The 17,164-nt window shown below is 35.7% G+C and overlaps 1 protein-coding gene across 1 annotated transcript in view; it reads right to left on the minus strand.

The window, feature by feature from the left end:
- The window catches only part of LOC128660591 (inter-alpha-trypsin inhibitor heavy chain H3), a 372,698-nt gene that overhangs the window by 32,039 nt on the left and 323,495 nt on the right, over nt 1–17,164 (minus strand). Inside the window, exon 18 of the mRNA XM_053714518.1 lies at nt 14,927–15,040. Coding sequence (XP_053570493.1) covers nt 14,927–15,040 — 114 coding nt within the window. The remainder of the gene's footprint in view (nt 1–14,926; nt 15,041–17,164) is intronic.

Here is a 17,164-nt window from a genome sequence, read left to right on the forward strand (position 1 = left end):
GGACGTACGCCACACGTCCTCGGTCATTAACTGTATTTTTTTTGAGGACGTGTGGCGTACGTCCTTGGTCGTTAAGGGGTTAATTTGTATTAGCTGTAAATGTCACTCTCCCCTGTGAGATTCTGTATCCCAGAGAGCCAAATTACTTTCTATGGGTGGCAGCTCTCATCTCTATAAGACTTCCAGGTTTTATCATTTTCCTAGAAAATTCAGAGAGTTCTGCCCCTGAAATGTCTGCACTATAATTTATCTCCAAGCTCGAGAATCTTTGATCATCAGGACCTCAGAAAGATTGCTTATGTTATTGTATGAACAATACCAGTAGGTTTGTTTATTAAATAAATTATACTTACTGTGATTTATTTGCCCCCTAATTTACAATACTACATCCTTATCCTTTTATGTTATAGTCTAGACCCAATACATAATTTTGATGACTTATTTTAACATACTAGAGAAGCATCCTGCAACTGCTTCCACATTTATAAGCTTATAAAAAATACTTAACATTTTTTAAATATTCATCTTTGTAAGAAGCAAAAAATGGGCACCAAGCTCCGTCCACCTATTGCATTTAAATTTTGGTATGTTAAATTTCTCCAATCACGATCAATTCTAAAATAAGTTTTCCTACTCGCACACGCTGATTTGTGCATGTGCAATTTGAAAAAGCTACCTGCACATGCATTGATAAACTGTCATAAGAAAACAGCTAACTGGACCAGAAGAAAGCTGTGGGGGGTACTTTGCAGCTATTTTCGTCTGAAAACAAACAATGATTATTTAAACATTTCATGTACTTCTTACAAGCTTATATATGTGGAAACCTTTGCAAGATGTTTGTCTGGTATGTAACAATAAGTAATAAAGAATAAGTATTGAGTTTAGACTGTCCCTTTAAAGGGACAGAATACTATAAAATTGTTTTTCCCTTAATGTGTTTCCAATTACTTTTTTACCAACTGTAGTGTATAAAATGTATGAGAATTTGCTATTTAGGGGCCGATTCATCAAGCTCCGTATGGAGCTTGATGTAGCTGTTTCCGCGTGAGACTTGAGGCTCGCCAGAAACATGGGGTCCACCACCTCTGAGGCAGCAATCAGCCCGATCATATACGATCGGGTTGATTGACACCCCATGCTAGCGGACGATTGCAGGGGGCGGCATTGCACAAGCAGTTCACCAGAACTGCTTTTGCAATGATAAATGCTGACAGCGTATTCAGATCATGCTATAGCGGATCATGTCCGTCCGCAAGATAATAAATCGGTCCCTTAAGGTTTATTTGTGTATATGAATTAGCAGGTTTTGTGTTTGGAAGCCACTACCAAATAAAATGGGTTGAGCTTGTAGGTATTATCAGATCTCACTACTTTATCACATTGTGTACATAAACATGCATCTTTATATTATATCTGTCTCTAAACCAATCACCAATACTTGAAGAGAACAATTGAAAATGAACATGTTATTACCTTATCTCTTCTATAACCCACTGGGAGTGTAATTTCTTCTGCTGGCTGTGTTTACACAATTTCGTCTTAGGGCCAAAACTTTCAGAAAAGGTGGGAATACCACAGGCTAAATCAACTATTTTAAATGCCAATATAAGGGTAATGGAAATACTTGTTAACAATTTAATACACTTCAGCAGGTAAAGTGGATTATTGGGAAGAAATGAAAGGAGAGAAACATTTTGAGCAAACTGTCCCGTTAAGTTTAGGAAAATGAGGGTTTTGGTCCTATGAGAAAAAAATATCTTTTGGATAACTTTGTAGTACACAATGGTTTAATTAGGAGGTAACTATCCAAATGTGTGCTTTAGCATTATAATGTACATATAGTATGCACAAAAAACCTATAATAGATAGGTAGAGAAAAAAGAAATACTATTTAGCACATGATTAGATTATTTTAAACGTAAGACTTAATGTTTATTAGTGATTCTTTTAAAAGACAGCATGAGAACAGTGGAGAAACTGCTGCCACCAAAAAGGTTCAAAACACATCTCTGTCTCAGTTATTTGAAAGTTTGTTAAACAATTAAGTGTTTGTCTAAGGGTATATGGTAGTTAGCAAAAAAGGATTGCTACTATAATGAAGGGTTAGCGTTATGGGATCTTAGACTTTGGAATGTATTAGGAATATAAGGTCGTTAAGTAACGATACAGATACCATTTGCTACTGAGCCAAAAACACACATAAGGGAAAAATTCCTCCCACGTTATCTAATCACCCTTGTTATAAACCCATTTTTGGACAAATAAACATATATTTTTTCAACAAAGACAGACAGGTTTTTCGACAAGACAGAGAGCTAGTTAAAATATGAGAAAGATCCCTGACGCGGTTGCATTTCACATTACGCTACCTCAGAGGGGGTGCGGCGGGCTGCAGATTCACTCTATTTATATGTGTCAAGTTGCCGCCTACTCTGACGTCATTTTCTTTGTGTTGCTTTTGATAAGTTAACGGATTTTCTCCTACATATAAGTCCTCTGATAGTTTGGGTCTGATTAATGATTAAGACTGATTTTAATGCTAGTACGATCAAATTTAAAGGTCTAAATGATTTTTTTCTGTACATACATGCTAAAAAAACGGAAGAGGATGGCAATATATTACATTTGTGTTTAAAACCCATTACAATCAATGTTGATTATTAATAGGTTCAAAAAGAATGATTGACATGTATATGCGCTTATAAAGATGAAAAACAGGACTTTTTTGATTTTACTAGTCAAAAGAATTTAGTAGGTTCAATGGAATGATTGGCAAATATGTGCACCTATGGAAATTAAATATAGTGACAAAGCTATATGAAAACACTTTGTTTATTTTACCTGTCAGAATTTTAAATGGAATAAGTGATACAGTAACGGATATTGGTTGAGACTAAGATAATTGTATTGAAATTAATGGTGTGAGTGCGTGTGCATGTTATTTTGCTTCTCAGGAATTTTCTAAATAATGTGCAACTGCTTGGGGATATTGTGGATGAGAAAACTAGGGTGAGCAAAAACATCATTTTAATCCGTGTTATATGGGAATATTATTATCCCATAACCTGTGAATGTGATGAACATAAATAAAGTTATTTTCAAGAAAAATAAAAAAAACTTGAAAAATTTAACAGCATTGTTTGAATATTTATATTTCTTTGGCTGGATTGACAATGATTGAAAACTACTGCTATCATTGGATTTATACTGAGAAATTGGACTGTATTGAAAATGTTACTTGCTTTGTCATAGATATACACTGTAGTTGTTGTAATCATTTAGACCACAGGGTTTCACACTATTTAAGAGGTAGATCCATCTACATTCCATTTGTAATAATACACATTCTAGGTCTCCCCCCCATTTTTGGGGGGATGTGTATGTAATGACTTTTGACTAAGCAGTTACATTTCTTTGTCTTTAATACCCTATCGCAACTTTTGTATCTATTTGACTAATAGAGTATAATTTTGTAATATGTGTCAGTTTTCAATTATTATTTTGGCTACTTCTTTGGTTTGCGAATTATAGGCGGTTATTAATCTGATAGTATTGTCTTTTCTTTGATTTTAGGCTATAGTAGAGTGTCTTGTGTTTAGGACTTGCATACATGCCCTTTTAATAGATCTATTGCTGTATCCTCTGCTACTGAGTCTGGACATAAGATTGATGGATTCGTGTTTGTACGTATCAGTATTAGAACAATTTCTTCTGAGCCTTAGGAATTCACCTTTTGGAATTGCTCTTAAGGTGCTGGGAGCATGTGCACTTGTATGGTGAAATAATTTATTTGTAGCTGTTTCTTTTCTATATAATGATGTGGAGACAGATCTATCTTTATTTTTGACTATAGTTAGATCTAAAAAAATGTATTTGTTTTGGGCTGTGCTCATATGTTTAATTTATATTGAACATATTTTGGTTTAGTAGTGTCATGAATGAATGTAGATCACTGAGGGATCCTTCCCAAATGAATAAGACATTGTCGATATATTTTACCCATAGAGGTATTTGTTCAATGTGTTTACTGTTAATTGTTCCCACCAACAAAGGAATAAATTAGCATATGTTGGGGCACAGGGAGTGCCCATCCATGTACCTTGTGTTTGTAGGTAGAAATTGTCTTGAAAAGTGAAAAAATTAGAATGTAGAATGAAATGTAATAATTTTAAGATGAAATCATTATGCAATTGATTATCAGTTTGATTTGTATTGAGAACATTTTTTACTGCTTGTTCTCCCAAGTCATGATTAATACTTGTGTAGAGAGACTCTACATCAGCAGTGATTAGAATATAAACCTCATTTAAGTGTATATTTTCAAGTTTTTGTAGGACCTCCATAGTATCTTTGACATAAGAGGGTAATGTATACAGGTATTCTCTTAGTCTTAGGTCTATGTACTGGCTGGCTTTCTCAGTAAAGTTGCCATTGCCTGATGCTATAGGTCTGCCTGGCGGATTTTTTTATGTTTTTGTGAATTTTTGGTATTAAGTATAGTGTTGCTACTTTTAGATGTTGTTGTGTTAAGAATATTTTTTCCGTCTCATTAATGACTTCATCTTTATGTGCCTGTGAGAATATTTTATTGTACTTTTATAAGTACATTTCTATAAGGTTGTCCAATAATTTTTTGCAACATACTTTATTATTTAATTGTTTTTTCACTTCTTCCCTATATTCAGATTTATCCCATAGGACTATGTTTCCTCCGTTGTCGGATGGCTTAACTATTGTGTCATCCCAGGATTTAATTTCTTTTAATGCCTGTACCTAGGTATATAAATGTAGGAAAATGCTGTCCTTTAAAAGAATCACTAATAAACATTGTCTTATTTTTAAAATAATCTAATAATGTGCTAAATAGTATTTATTTCTCTCTACCTATCTATTATAGTTTTTTTTTGTGTATACTTGTACATTATAATGCTAATGCCCACTTTAAGATAGTTACCTCCTAATTAAACCATTGTGTACTACAAGGTTATCCAAAATATACTTTTTTTCTCATAGGACCAAAACCCTAATTTTCCTACATTTATACACAAAGTATCAAGGTGAATTGGACAAGTTAGAGAAAGAACTAGTTCAGATTAAGAAATCGAAATACGTAAGGGATCAAAATGACTACACAAATAATAGAGTATATTGATGGCAAAAAAAGTATAGGAACTATAATTCACACAGAAAACTATCCACTTCTAATACAGAGATTTTTATACAGATAGTGAATCTTAACAATCTGAGCCAGAGGAAGTTAATGCAAGTTTTGCTTTAGATCCTTCAATACTATCCAGAACCTATACTAGATCCTATTTAATGGCTTTACAAACAGCCTCCAACACTACTGTTCCCCCAATGACATCCTCTTCTACCACTTCATCTACTTTTTTATTTAATCCTTTAGTAACTCAAACACCCCATTTACAGAGTTCACAAATACAAACAGGCAGACAGCACAAACGCAAGAACAATACCCCCCCCCCCCATCAAGGACTTCCCAAAGGAGACAACTCAGTCCCTTCTCCAAAATCAGGATGGGAACCTAAGAATTTTAAATTTAACACAACACAACCTAACAGACAACCACTATCAAGTACTTGCAAAAGGGTAAACCTTATATCCCACTACAAGCCTTAAAGGGACACGGAACCCATTTTTTTCTTTCATGATTCAGATAGAGCATGACATTTTAATCAACTTTGTAATTTACTCCTATTATAATTTTTTTTCGTTCTCTTGCTATCTTTATTTTAAAAGCAGGAATGTAAATCTTAGCAGCCAGCCCATTTTAGGTTCAGCACCATGGGTAGTGCTTGATTATTGGAGGCTTACATTTACCCACCAATAAGCAAGCATAACACAAGTTCTCAACCAAATATGGGCCGGCTCCTATGCATCACATTCCTGCTTTTTAAATAAAGATAGCAAGAGAACAAAGAAAAATTGATAATAGGAATAAATTAGAATGTTGCTTAAAATTGCATGCTCTATCTGAATCATGAAATAAATAATTTTGGTTTAGTTTCCCTTTAACAAATTTGAAATAATTTGAAAGATATGTACATCTATATACAAGGAAATTATTACTTAAAAATTATTCTTAAAAAAAGAATTCGGGGAGGATTAGACTGTGGCTGATCAAGCAGCACTGAATGAGTTAGAACATCTACTAACAGAAAGTAGTCAAGCATCAGAATATGAATGGAGACAATCTATTAAAAATAAATCCAAGTATATGCCACCAACCAGTCTATCACAGAAATTCAAATTTTAAACCAAATAGTATGCAAACAGATTGAAAAATTACCCCTGATAAAACAAAAATCAAACCTGACTTTTAAAGAAAGACAGGCATTAAAAGAAATTCAATCCTGGGATGACACAATAGTGAAGCCAACCAACAAGGGAGGAAACATAGTCCTATGGGATAAATCTGCATACTTGGAAGACATAAAAAAAACAATTAAATAATAAAGTATGTTACAAATAATTATTGGGCAACCCTACAGAAATGTACTTACAAGAGTACAATACAATAATCTCACATGCACATAAAGATGAAGTCATTAATGAGACAGAAAAAGTATTCTTAACACAACAACATCCAAAAGTGGCAACGCTATACTTAATACCAAAAATTCACAAAAGCATAAAAATTCACCAGACAGTCCAGACCTATAGTATCAGGAAATGACAACCTTACTGAGAAAGCCAGCCAGTACATAGACCTAAGACTAAGAGAATACCTGTATACATTACCCTCATGTCAAAGATACTATGAAGGTCCTACAAAAACTTGAAAATATACACTTAAATGAGGACTCTATTCTATTCACTGCTGATGTAGTCTCTCTAAACAAGCATTACTCACGACTTGGGAGAAAAAGCAGTAAAATATTTCCCAAATACAAATCAAACTGATAATCAATTGCATAATGATTTCATTCTTCATTCTAATTTTTTCCCTTTTCAAGACAATTTATACCTACAAACACAGGGTACAGTGATTGGCACTGCCTGTGCCCCAACGTATGCTAATGTATTCCTTGGTTGGTGGGAACAATTAACAGTTTTTTTAAGATCAATTTAGTAAACACATTGAACAAATACCTCTATGGGTAAGATATATCATCAATGTCTTTCAAAGAAAGACAGGCATTAAAAGGCAAAAACAGATTGAACAATTTCCCCTGATAAAACAAATATCAAACCTGACTTTCAAAGAAAGACAGGCATTAAAAGAAATTCAATCCTGGGATGACACAATAGTGAAGCCATCTGACAAGGGAGGAAACATAGTCCTATGGCATAAATCTGCATACCTGGAAGAAGTTAAAAAACAATTAAATAATAAAGTATGTTACAAACATTTTTAGGCAATCCTACAAAAATGTACTTAAAAATATACAATAAAATAATCTCACAGGCACATAAAGATGAAGTCATTAAGGAGACAGAAAAAAAGTATTCTTAACACAACAACATCCAAAAGTGGCAACACTATACTTAATACAAAAATTCAGAAAAACAAATAAAATCCGCCAGGCAGACCTATAGTATCAGGCAATGACAACCTTACTCAGAAAGCCAGCCAGTACATAGACCTAAGACTAAGAGAATACCTGTATACATTACCCTCTTATGTCAAAGATACTATGGAGGTCCTACAAAAACTTGAAAATATACATTAAATGAGGACTCTATTCTAGTCACTGCTGGTGGAGAGTTTCTCTACACAAGCATTACTCATGACTTGGGAGAAAAAGCAGCAAAACATTTCCTCAATACAAATCAAACTGATAATCAATTGCGTAATGATGTCATCTTAAAATTATTACATTTCATTCTACATTCTATTTTTTTCACTTTTCAAGACAATTTCTACCTACAAACACAGGGTTCAGCGATGGGCACTGCCTGTGCCCCAATGTATGCTAATGTATTCCTTGGTTGGTGGGAACAATTAACAGTTTTTTCAGATCAAATCAGTAAACACATTGAACAAATGCCTCTATGGGTAAGATATATCGCTGATGTCTTATTCATATGGGAAGGATACTCAGTGATCTACATTCATGACGCTACTAAATCAAAATATTTTCTATATAAATTAACATATGAGCACAGCCCAAAACAAAAACATTTTTTAGATCTAATTATAGTAAAAAATAATGATGGATGTGTCTCCACATCATTATAAAGAAAAGAAACAGCTACAAATACATTATTTCACCATACAAGTGCACATGCTTCCAGCACCTTAAGAGCAATACCAAAAGGTGAATACCTAAGGCTCAGAAGAAATTGTTCTAATACTGATAGGTACAAACAAGAATCCATCAATCTAATGTCCAGACTCAGTAGCAGAGGATACAGCAATAGATCGATTAAAAGGGCACGTATGCAAGCCCTAAACACAACACGAGACACTCTACTACAGCCTAAAATTAAAGAAAAGGACAATACCATCAGATTAATAACCACATATAATTCACAAACCAAAGAAGTAGTCATAATGATAAATGAAAACTAGCACATATTACTAAATTTTACTCTACTAGCCAGTCAAATAGGTGCAAAAGTTGCTATAGGGTATAAAAGAACACAAAATTTAAGAGACTCCTTAGTCAAAAGCCATTTCATACACATCCCCAAAAAAACTACAAGAACCAGCGGTATATTACCCTGAGGAACTTGCAATTCATGTTCTCATGTATGGAAAATAAAATACATTAAAGACAAATACAATTATACACATAATCTAACCAATTATTTCTCATGTACAACATCAGGGGTGAAATATTGCCAGACACTTCTTTTCTAAACATAACAATAATGAGAAATTATTTAAATTTGCAGTGGTACAAAAGGCAAATTTGGGCATACAGGGAGGAGACCTAGAACGTGTATTATTACAAATGGAATGTAGATGGATCCACCTCTTAAATAGTGTGAAACCCTATGGTCTAAAAGATTACAACTACAGTGTATATCTATGATAAAGCAAGTAACATTTTCAATACAGTCCAAATTCTCAGCATAAATCCAATGATAGCAGTAGTTTTCAATAATTGTCAATCCAGCCAGAAAAATATAAATATTCAAACAATGCTGTTTAATTTTTCAAGTTATTTTTCTTGAGAATAACTTTATTTATGTTCATCACATTCACAGGTTATGGGATAATAAGTTTCACATATAACACTCTTTTTTGTCTTTATATAAACACATATTATTATTTCTTGACCATTATAAACCTAAGATCACCTTTTATCCAATATATTTTTTTTACCGTTAAAATGTGATCTTTTGCAATACGCACATTCCAATTAGGAAATTTATTTATTATTATTATCTTTTATTTGTTATTTGTTTCCCACTCTTTATTAGCACGGATTAAAATTATGTTTTTGCTCACCCTAGTTTTCTCATCCACAATATCCCCAAGCATTCGCACATTATTTAGAAATTTCCTGAGAAGGAAAATAACATTTTTTTTTGTTTTTGCACACATCAGTTCACACGCACTTGCACCATTAATTTCAATACAAGTGTCTTATTCTCAAACAATATCAGTGTCCAAATACAGCATGACAATGTATCAAAATACTATATCAATTATTCCATTTAAAATTCTGACAGGTAAAATAAACAAAGTGTTTTCATACAGCTTTGTCACTATATTTCATTTTCATAGGTGCACACATTTGCCAATCATTCCATTGAACCTACCATATTCTATTAACTAGTAAAATCCTGTTTTTCATCTTTATAAGCGCATATACTGTACATGTCAATAATTTTTTTTTTAACCTATTAATAATCAACATTGATTGTAATGGGCTATTGCCATCCTCTTCCATTTTTTAGCATGTATGTACAGAAAAAAATTAATTTAGACCTTTTAATTTTCTTTGCATGTATAATCGTACTAGCATTAAAATCAAGTCTAAATCATTAATCAGACCCAAACTGATAACTCATATGTGGGAGAAAATCTGTTAACCTATCAAAAGCAACACAAAGAAAATGACGTCAGAGTAGGCGACAACTTGACACGTATAAATAGAGTGAATCTGCAGCCTGCCGCACCCCCTCTGAGGAAGAGTAATGTGAAACGCGACCGCGTCAGGGGTCTTTCTCATATTTCAACTAGCTCTCTGTCTTGTTGAAAAAAACAGTCTGTCTTTGTCGAAAAAATATGTTTGTCCAAAAATGGGTTTATAACGAGGGTGATTAGATAACGTTGGAGGAGTTTTTCCCTTATGTGTATTTTTAGCTTAGTAGCAAGTGGTATCTGTATTGTTACTTAAAGGGACAGTCAACCTAAAAAATCTTCCAACTCATTTAGATAATGTTTGCAACGATTAGTATTGCAAACATTATCCCAATGTGGATAGATATGTAGTGTGAAAGTAAAAATAGTTACTAGTTCATCATCGGCCATTTTGAGATGGCCGCATGAGCCCTCCTACCCCCAAGCATCATCCTGATTATGTACCCATCTCCACCATGAAACTACTCGATCCTGCATGAACCCGCGATTTGTGCATGAGCAATGCTCTGTTTATGCTGAAGGGGAATAATTCTGTAAGTAACTAAAAATGATCGCTCAGAATCATAGCTTGTTTATTTAACTGCTTTACAAAACCATTGCTTTATTAACCATGTCTGCATGCTGCATACAAGAACCGCTATGATTCTGAGCAGTCATTATTCCTGGCAGTGAAGGGGTTAATTAGGTAGCTTGTAAAGTTAAGTTTAGCTTTAGTGTAGAGATTACCCTCCTACCTGACAATTCCCACCCCTAATCCTTCCCAAACAGCTCTCTTCCCACCCCCCCAATAGTCAGTAAGTCTGCCAGGAAGAAAATAAAAGTTTTTTGTTTTTTTTAAATATTTATTTTAATACATTCTCTGCAGTGTAGGATACCCCCTTACCCCAACCTCCCTGATCCCCCCAAACAGCTCTCTAACCCTCCCCCTCTACCTATTAGCTACCATCTTAGGCACTGGAAGCTGTCTGCCAGTACCCAGTTTGCAATATTTATGACTTCATTTTTTAAATATATTTCTGTTTCTGTAGTGTAGCTGCCCCCCTCATTACCTTTCCAGATAACTTTCCCACCCTTTCCACTACTTTCCACCACAGAAATTCCCTTTCCCTTATTCCCCCCTCTTCCCCCTCCCTCCTTCCCACTCACTGTGGCTCGATTCCCCCCCCTCCAGCAATAGGCTGCCCACCCACCTGCCTCCCTCCTTACCCTCCCACCAATGATCGGCACCATCACTGGCCGATGCAGAGAGGGCCACAGAGTGGCCCTTTCTGCATCTGTTACTGACTGGAGGTTATTGCACGATGCCTCAATATCAAGGCATCACTGCAATACCCTTAGAGTGGCTGGAAGTGATCCTGATAGCTTCCAGCGCTCATTTTTACTGAGGACATGCTAGGTACGTCCGCGGTCATTAAGGGACGTTTTTTGAAGGATGTACCTAGCATGTCCTTGGTCGTTAAGGGGTTAATATACTTTTAACATCTGTGATTACCTTGTATCTAAGCCTCTTTTGACAGCCCTCTGATCACATTACTTTTTATTTATCTATTGACTTTTAGCATTCTATTGAGCATTTTAGCTGTGTTGTGCAGAACACACAGGTGTGAGCACAGTGTTATCTATATGGGCCCCATGAGCTAGCAGTCTCCTGTTGTAAAAAACAAATAAAAAAGCATGTGATTAAGAGGCTGTCTACAGTGACTTAGAAACAGGCAGACATTTAGATGTTATAAGGTATATTAATATAACAATGTTGGTTGTGCAAAGCTGGGGAATGGGTAGTAAAGGCATTACCTAACTTTTTAAACAATAACAATTTTAGTGTTGACTGTTCCTTTAACATGGGATCTTGTGATAAGTCTCAGTGATACATCTCAGTATGTAGCAAATACAAATTGAAAAAAAAGGTTTTCACTACAATTTAAATTGCATTTGCCTCTAGTTTATTATACATTACTTTTCTGTCAGTCAAATAAGAGAATTGTGTATTTCGAGCAAACTTCACCTGCATTCAGCTGGAAAGATAAATCCACTTAGAAAATGTCATGAGAATTATAAGATCAGACACACCCTGCGAACTCCCCTGTTCAGCCAAGGAACTCTCCTTTTCCTACAACTTTTCAGAAACTGTCATTTTTATTTGAACAAATACAAGGTGGTATGCCATTTGTAAAATATATACAGAAATGTACAACATAGGATCCTAATTTGTTAAAGTTACGCATAAACTTCCAAAGCATAATCAGAATTTGTAAAATCACAATCTTACATACACTGCTATATTCAGAATGTATATGCTTTAAAAACAAAAAGTAAGTTCAGAATGTATATGCTTTAAAAACAAAAAGTAAAAAGTGCAAAGCTTAAATGTAATAAGACATAAAGGAATAAATCTGATATATACTAATATAAAATACAAAGCATAAAGTTTAAATGTAAGAAACCTCTCATGTCACACAGTGCTTTATTGTACTGGTTATGTCTCTCTTTCACATCCAGAAATGCAGAGAATGACCCTTAGAGAACTATAGCCAAATGTGCCTTTCTATAATCTTGTGAGAGATATTGCTGTTCTGGTGAATCACTAGCTCATCTCATCTGAGTGGAGAGCTTTAGACCATTGGCTACATGTCAGATATGTTAATGCATAATTTTCAATGGAAATTAATAGTTTGTCACCATTACATACTGTTTATTAGTTAAAGGGACATAATGATTTAGATAGAACATAACATTTTATACAACTTTCTAATTTACTTATATTATGATATTTTCTTCGTTTTCTTGTTATCCTTATTTGAAAAGCAGAAATGTAAGCTCAAGAGTGTGCACATGCAGCACTATATAGCAGCAGTTTTGCAACAGTTAGCACTATTTCGTGTCATGTAGTGCTTCAGGCATGTGTGCGCTACCTACCTAGGTATCTCTTCAACAAAGAATAACATGAGAATGAAAAAAAATGTGATAATAGAAGTAAATTGGAAACTTTTTAAAATGTATTCTCTATCTGAATAATGAAAGAATTTTTTTTGCTTTAATGTCCCTTTAAATGCATTTATTTCTATTTATTTTGGTATTTATGTTTTTCTTTACCTATTTGCCTGTCAATATCTTCTATAATCTATCTATTTTTATTATGATTCTTTATTTATAAAGAGCCAACAGATTCCACAGCGCTGTCCATGGGTACAAAGATAAAAGTACAGTACAATACAATATAAAAGACACCAGACAAAGTTTAACAAACAAATACAGGGGGAATTGAGGGCGCTGCTCCCATGGGAACTTACAATCTAGATGGGTAGGAGGGTGAGAAACAGGAGGTGGGGACTGCAAAGGTGAGAATGATGTTAGTGTAGAGTTAGATGAGGGCAGCTATTAGGCAAGTGGAATTCATTTGTTACTAATTTGGAGATAGGCTTCCCTGAACAAAAAGGTCTTTAGAGAGTGTTTAAAGGAGGAAAGGTTAGGGGAAACTCTGACAGCTTGAGGAAGTGCGTTCCAGATGGTTGGTCCCGCACGAGAGAAGTCCTGTAGTCTAGCATGGGAGGAGGTGATGGTAGAAGATGCAAGGAGTAGGCCATTGTTGGATCTTAGGGGGCGGGCTGGAGTATATTTGTTGATGAGTGAGGACAGGTGGGGGGCTGCATTGGTAAGGGCTTTGTAGGTCAGGGTGAGAATTTTGAATTTAATTCTGCTGTGAATGGGGAGCCAGTGAAGGGACTCACAGAGAGGTGCAGCAGATACAGAGCGTCGGGAGAGGTGGATTAGCCTAGCAGAGGCATTTAGGATGGATTGAAGCGGGGAAAGGCAGGAGAGAGGGAGGCCTGTTAGTAGGCTATTACAGTAGTCAAGTCGGGAAATTACCAGGGAGTGGATTAGCTGTTTAGTAGTTTCAGGACTCAGCAACAGATGAATTTTGGAGATATTGCATAGGTGGTTGCAACATGATAAAGAGAGCAATTGGATGTGGGGTATGAAGGACAGATTGGAGTCAAGTGTAACTCCTAGGCAGCAGACTTGGGGTGATAGGGAGATAGCGGTGTCACCAACAGTGATTGAAAAGTTAGAAACCAGGGTAGAATTAGAGGGGGATTAGAAGGAGCTCAGTCTTGGACATGTTGATTTTTAGGTGGTGAGAGGCCATCAAAGAAGAAATGCCAGATAAGCAGACACTGATGTGAGAAAGGACAGAAGGAGAGAGTGCAGGTGTGGATAGGTAGATCTGAGTATTGTCAGCATAGAGGTGATTGCTGAAGCCATAGCTACTAAGTTTACCCAGTGAGGAAGTATAAATAAATAAGAGTAGAGGACCCAGAACAGAGCCTTGAGGTACTCCACCAGACAGAGGCAATGGAGAGGAGGAGTCACCAGCAAAGGAGACAAAAAAGGACCTATTAGAGAGATAAGAGTGGATCCAGGAGAGGGCAGTGTCAGAGAGCCTAAGGGAACTGAGAATACGTAGGAGAAGGGCATGGTCAACGGTGTCAAAGGCAGCAAACAGGTCAAGTAAGAAAAGTATTAAGTAGTGGCCATTGTTTTTAGCAGAAAGAAGATCGTTAGTAACCTTGGTGAGGGCAGTCTCAGTTGACTGTTGGGGACGGAAATGAGATTGCAAGGGGTCAAGCAATGAGTTGGAGGACAAGAAGTGGGTTAAGTGATCGAAAACTAGTTTTTCCAGGACTTTTGAAGCTAGTGGAAGCAGTGATATGGGGCGGTAGTTTGCAGGAGATCTATCTATTTATCTGCTTTACTCGTTCTGTATATGAATGCAGTGATGTCTTTTAAGCATTCTTTTACCTACCACAAACTAAATTAATCTAAAAAACCCTGCAATTTTGGTTCTATTAAGATTTATCTTACCTAGTGTTGGGTCATTTACAAGACTGAACACCATGCCTTCCTTCCCTTGGATATTAAAGCAGAGAGAGTCATTCTTCTTTGGCACTCGAATAATGAAGTGAGGGTCAGAATCAACTGCAAATATTATAAATATTATGAAACAATGACATTTTATAACAGATGCACATATTAAAGGGACATTTTAGGGAACAGTATGCTGAAGCTGTATAATCTCTGTGTATTGTTTTGCAACACTTTGCAAATTACATCAAGTTAAAATGGGCTTTTTTAACAAAAAATCATCCACAGGATACTATTCTCCAGATTGTCATTTAAGCTTCAAAGATGATTTTATACAATTCAATATTTGCAGAATTTACAAATAAAATTTTTTAATTAAATGTCACAATAAAATTATATAATGAATTAATTGTCTAATTAAGAGCTAGATTACGAGTGGCGTGTTTATCGAGGCTCTTTGGGCGCTTCTGAGTTAAAAGTAAACGTGTTCACTCAAGCGTAATTTGAATGTAACGAGCATCAGGATAGCGTGACTTCAGAGCTCTGGTTAACTGTTCTCCACAGAAAGTTATAAGGGCTCAACGATATAAGGTCTCAGGTGCCAGAAAACAAAAGGCCTACAAAGGACTTCTTTAACATGTCTAAATATATATATATATATATATATATATATATAAAAACTTCCCAAAAGAGATAAGCACAGTCTTACGATATAACCACAGCCACCAGAGTGCACTTCTTAATGATGTGAACAGTCCTCTTTAAATAAAAGGCACTCACTGGTCTTTAGCACAATATCCAAAATCTTTAATCTATCTTGAAAGACATCACATAACAGACATAACATTTCGGTGTTATTTCAACACCTTTGTCAAATGTTGCCAAGTCTCAAAATCACAGAATAAACATATCCCCAGATGAATTCCTAACACATATCTCAAACACCCACCTTATATCCAACTTTTTAAAAAAGCCCGGTCGCCACATCCCATCGGCACTCGATGACATCATCACGCTAAAAAGTGAGCGTGACGCATCATCGCGATTCAATTGGCTAAAGGTTACTGTAGTAACCATATACACAAAGCTTGTGCAATAAGCCCGCAATCGCGTATGACATACCTGTAAATGTCAGTCAAAAGGGAAGGTGTTTTAACAATATAAACTGGTAAGGCACAACAGTGCTCCCATATTGAAGGATCAACGAAACCATTCCTTCTAACAAAACACCACCTATATGTCAGACGCGAAGATGCGGAGCTATCACAAATAATTAAAAACAAATAACATTTTGTTACATATGTTATACTTATTTTTAACCAATTGATTCTTAAGGATGACACCAATTACTCCATTATATACATTATATATATATTTAACCCATTTCTTCATGCCTCTTGGGTAGAAACCAATGTGTACCCACTAGAATGAAAATTCATGTAGGATCCTGGTATAGGCTGATGCATACTGGAGTGGTCAGATAGTGTAAATGTACAATCAGTCTATCGGTTATTTGGTGTAGAATGGTCCAAAATCGAGGTAAGTATTGAGTCCCCTAGGTATTAGGGTATCAAGTGTGTAGATCCACTTTGTCTCTCTTTGGAGAAGCCGTTTTGCTCTATTACCTCCCCTGGATAGTGGCGGAATATGATCGATCGATTACCATAGTTCTCATACTGGATACACTATGTTTACATTGTGCAAAATGGCGTGCCATCAGCTGTTCCGAATCACCTGTTTTCAGGGCTTCCCGAATGGCACAACGATGATTCACCATCCTATCTCTGAAGCTTGTAATTGTTTTCCCAATATATACCAGGGAACACGGGCAAATCAACAAGTATATAACATGTGTACTGGTACAAGTTAGTCGATGGCGGATGGTATAGCGTTGGTTAGTGTGAGGATGTTGAAACGTTTTGCCCCTCATCATGCTATTGCATGTCGTGCAATTTCCACACGTAAAGCATCCTTTGCTTGAGGATTTTAGCCAAGTTTCACTCTGATAACATCCAACTGGATCCGTTTTTACCAGTAGGTCCCGCAGATTATCTGCCCCCCTGTGTACCATACATGGTGGCTTGGTCCCCTGGAAAGGGAGCGTAGCATCTGTCTCTAAGATAGCCCAATGTTGGTGTACCGACTTTGTCAGCTCTCGACTTATTGGAGTGTATGTGCTTACAAAGTTCAGCGGTGGTGTTAACTCTTTTTGCACTTTTGGTACATTCTTCATAGTGC

Source organism: Bombina bombina, chromosome 5, assembly GCF_027579735.1.
Source record: "Bombina bombina isolate aBomBom1 chromosome 5, aBomBom1.pri, whole genome shotgun sequence".
NCBI lineage: Eukaryota > Metazoa > Chordata > Amphibia > Anura > Bombinatoridae > Bombina > Bombina bombina.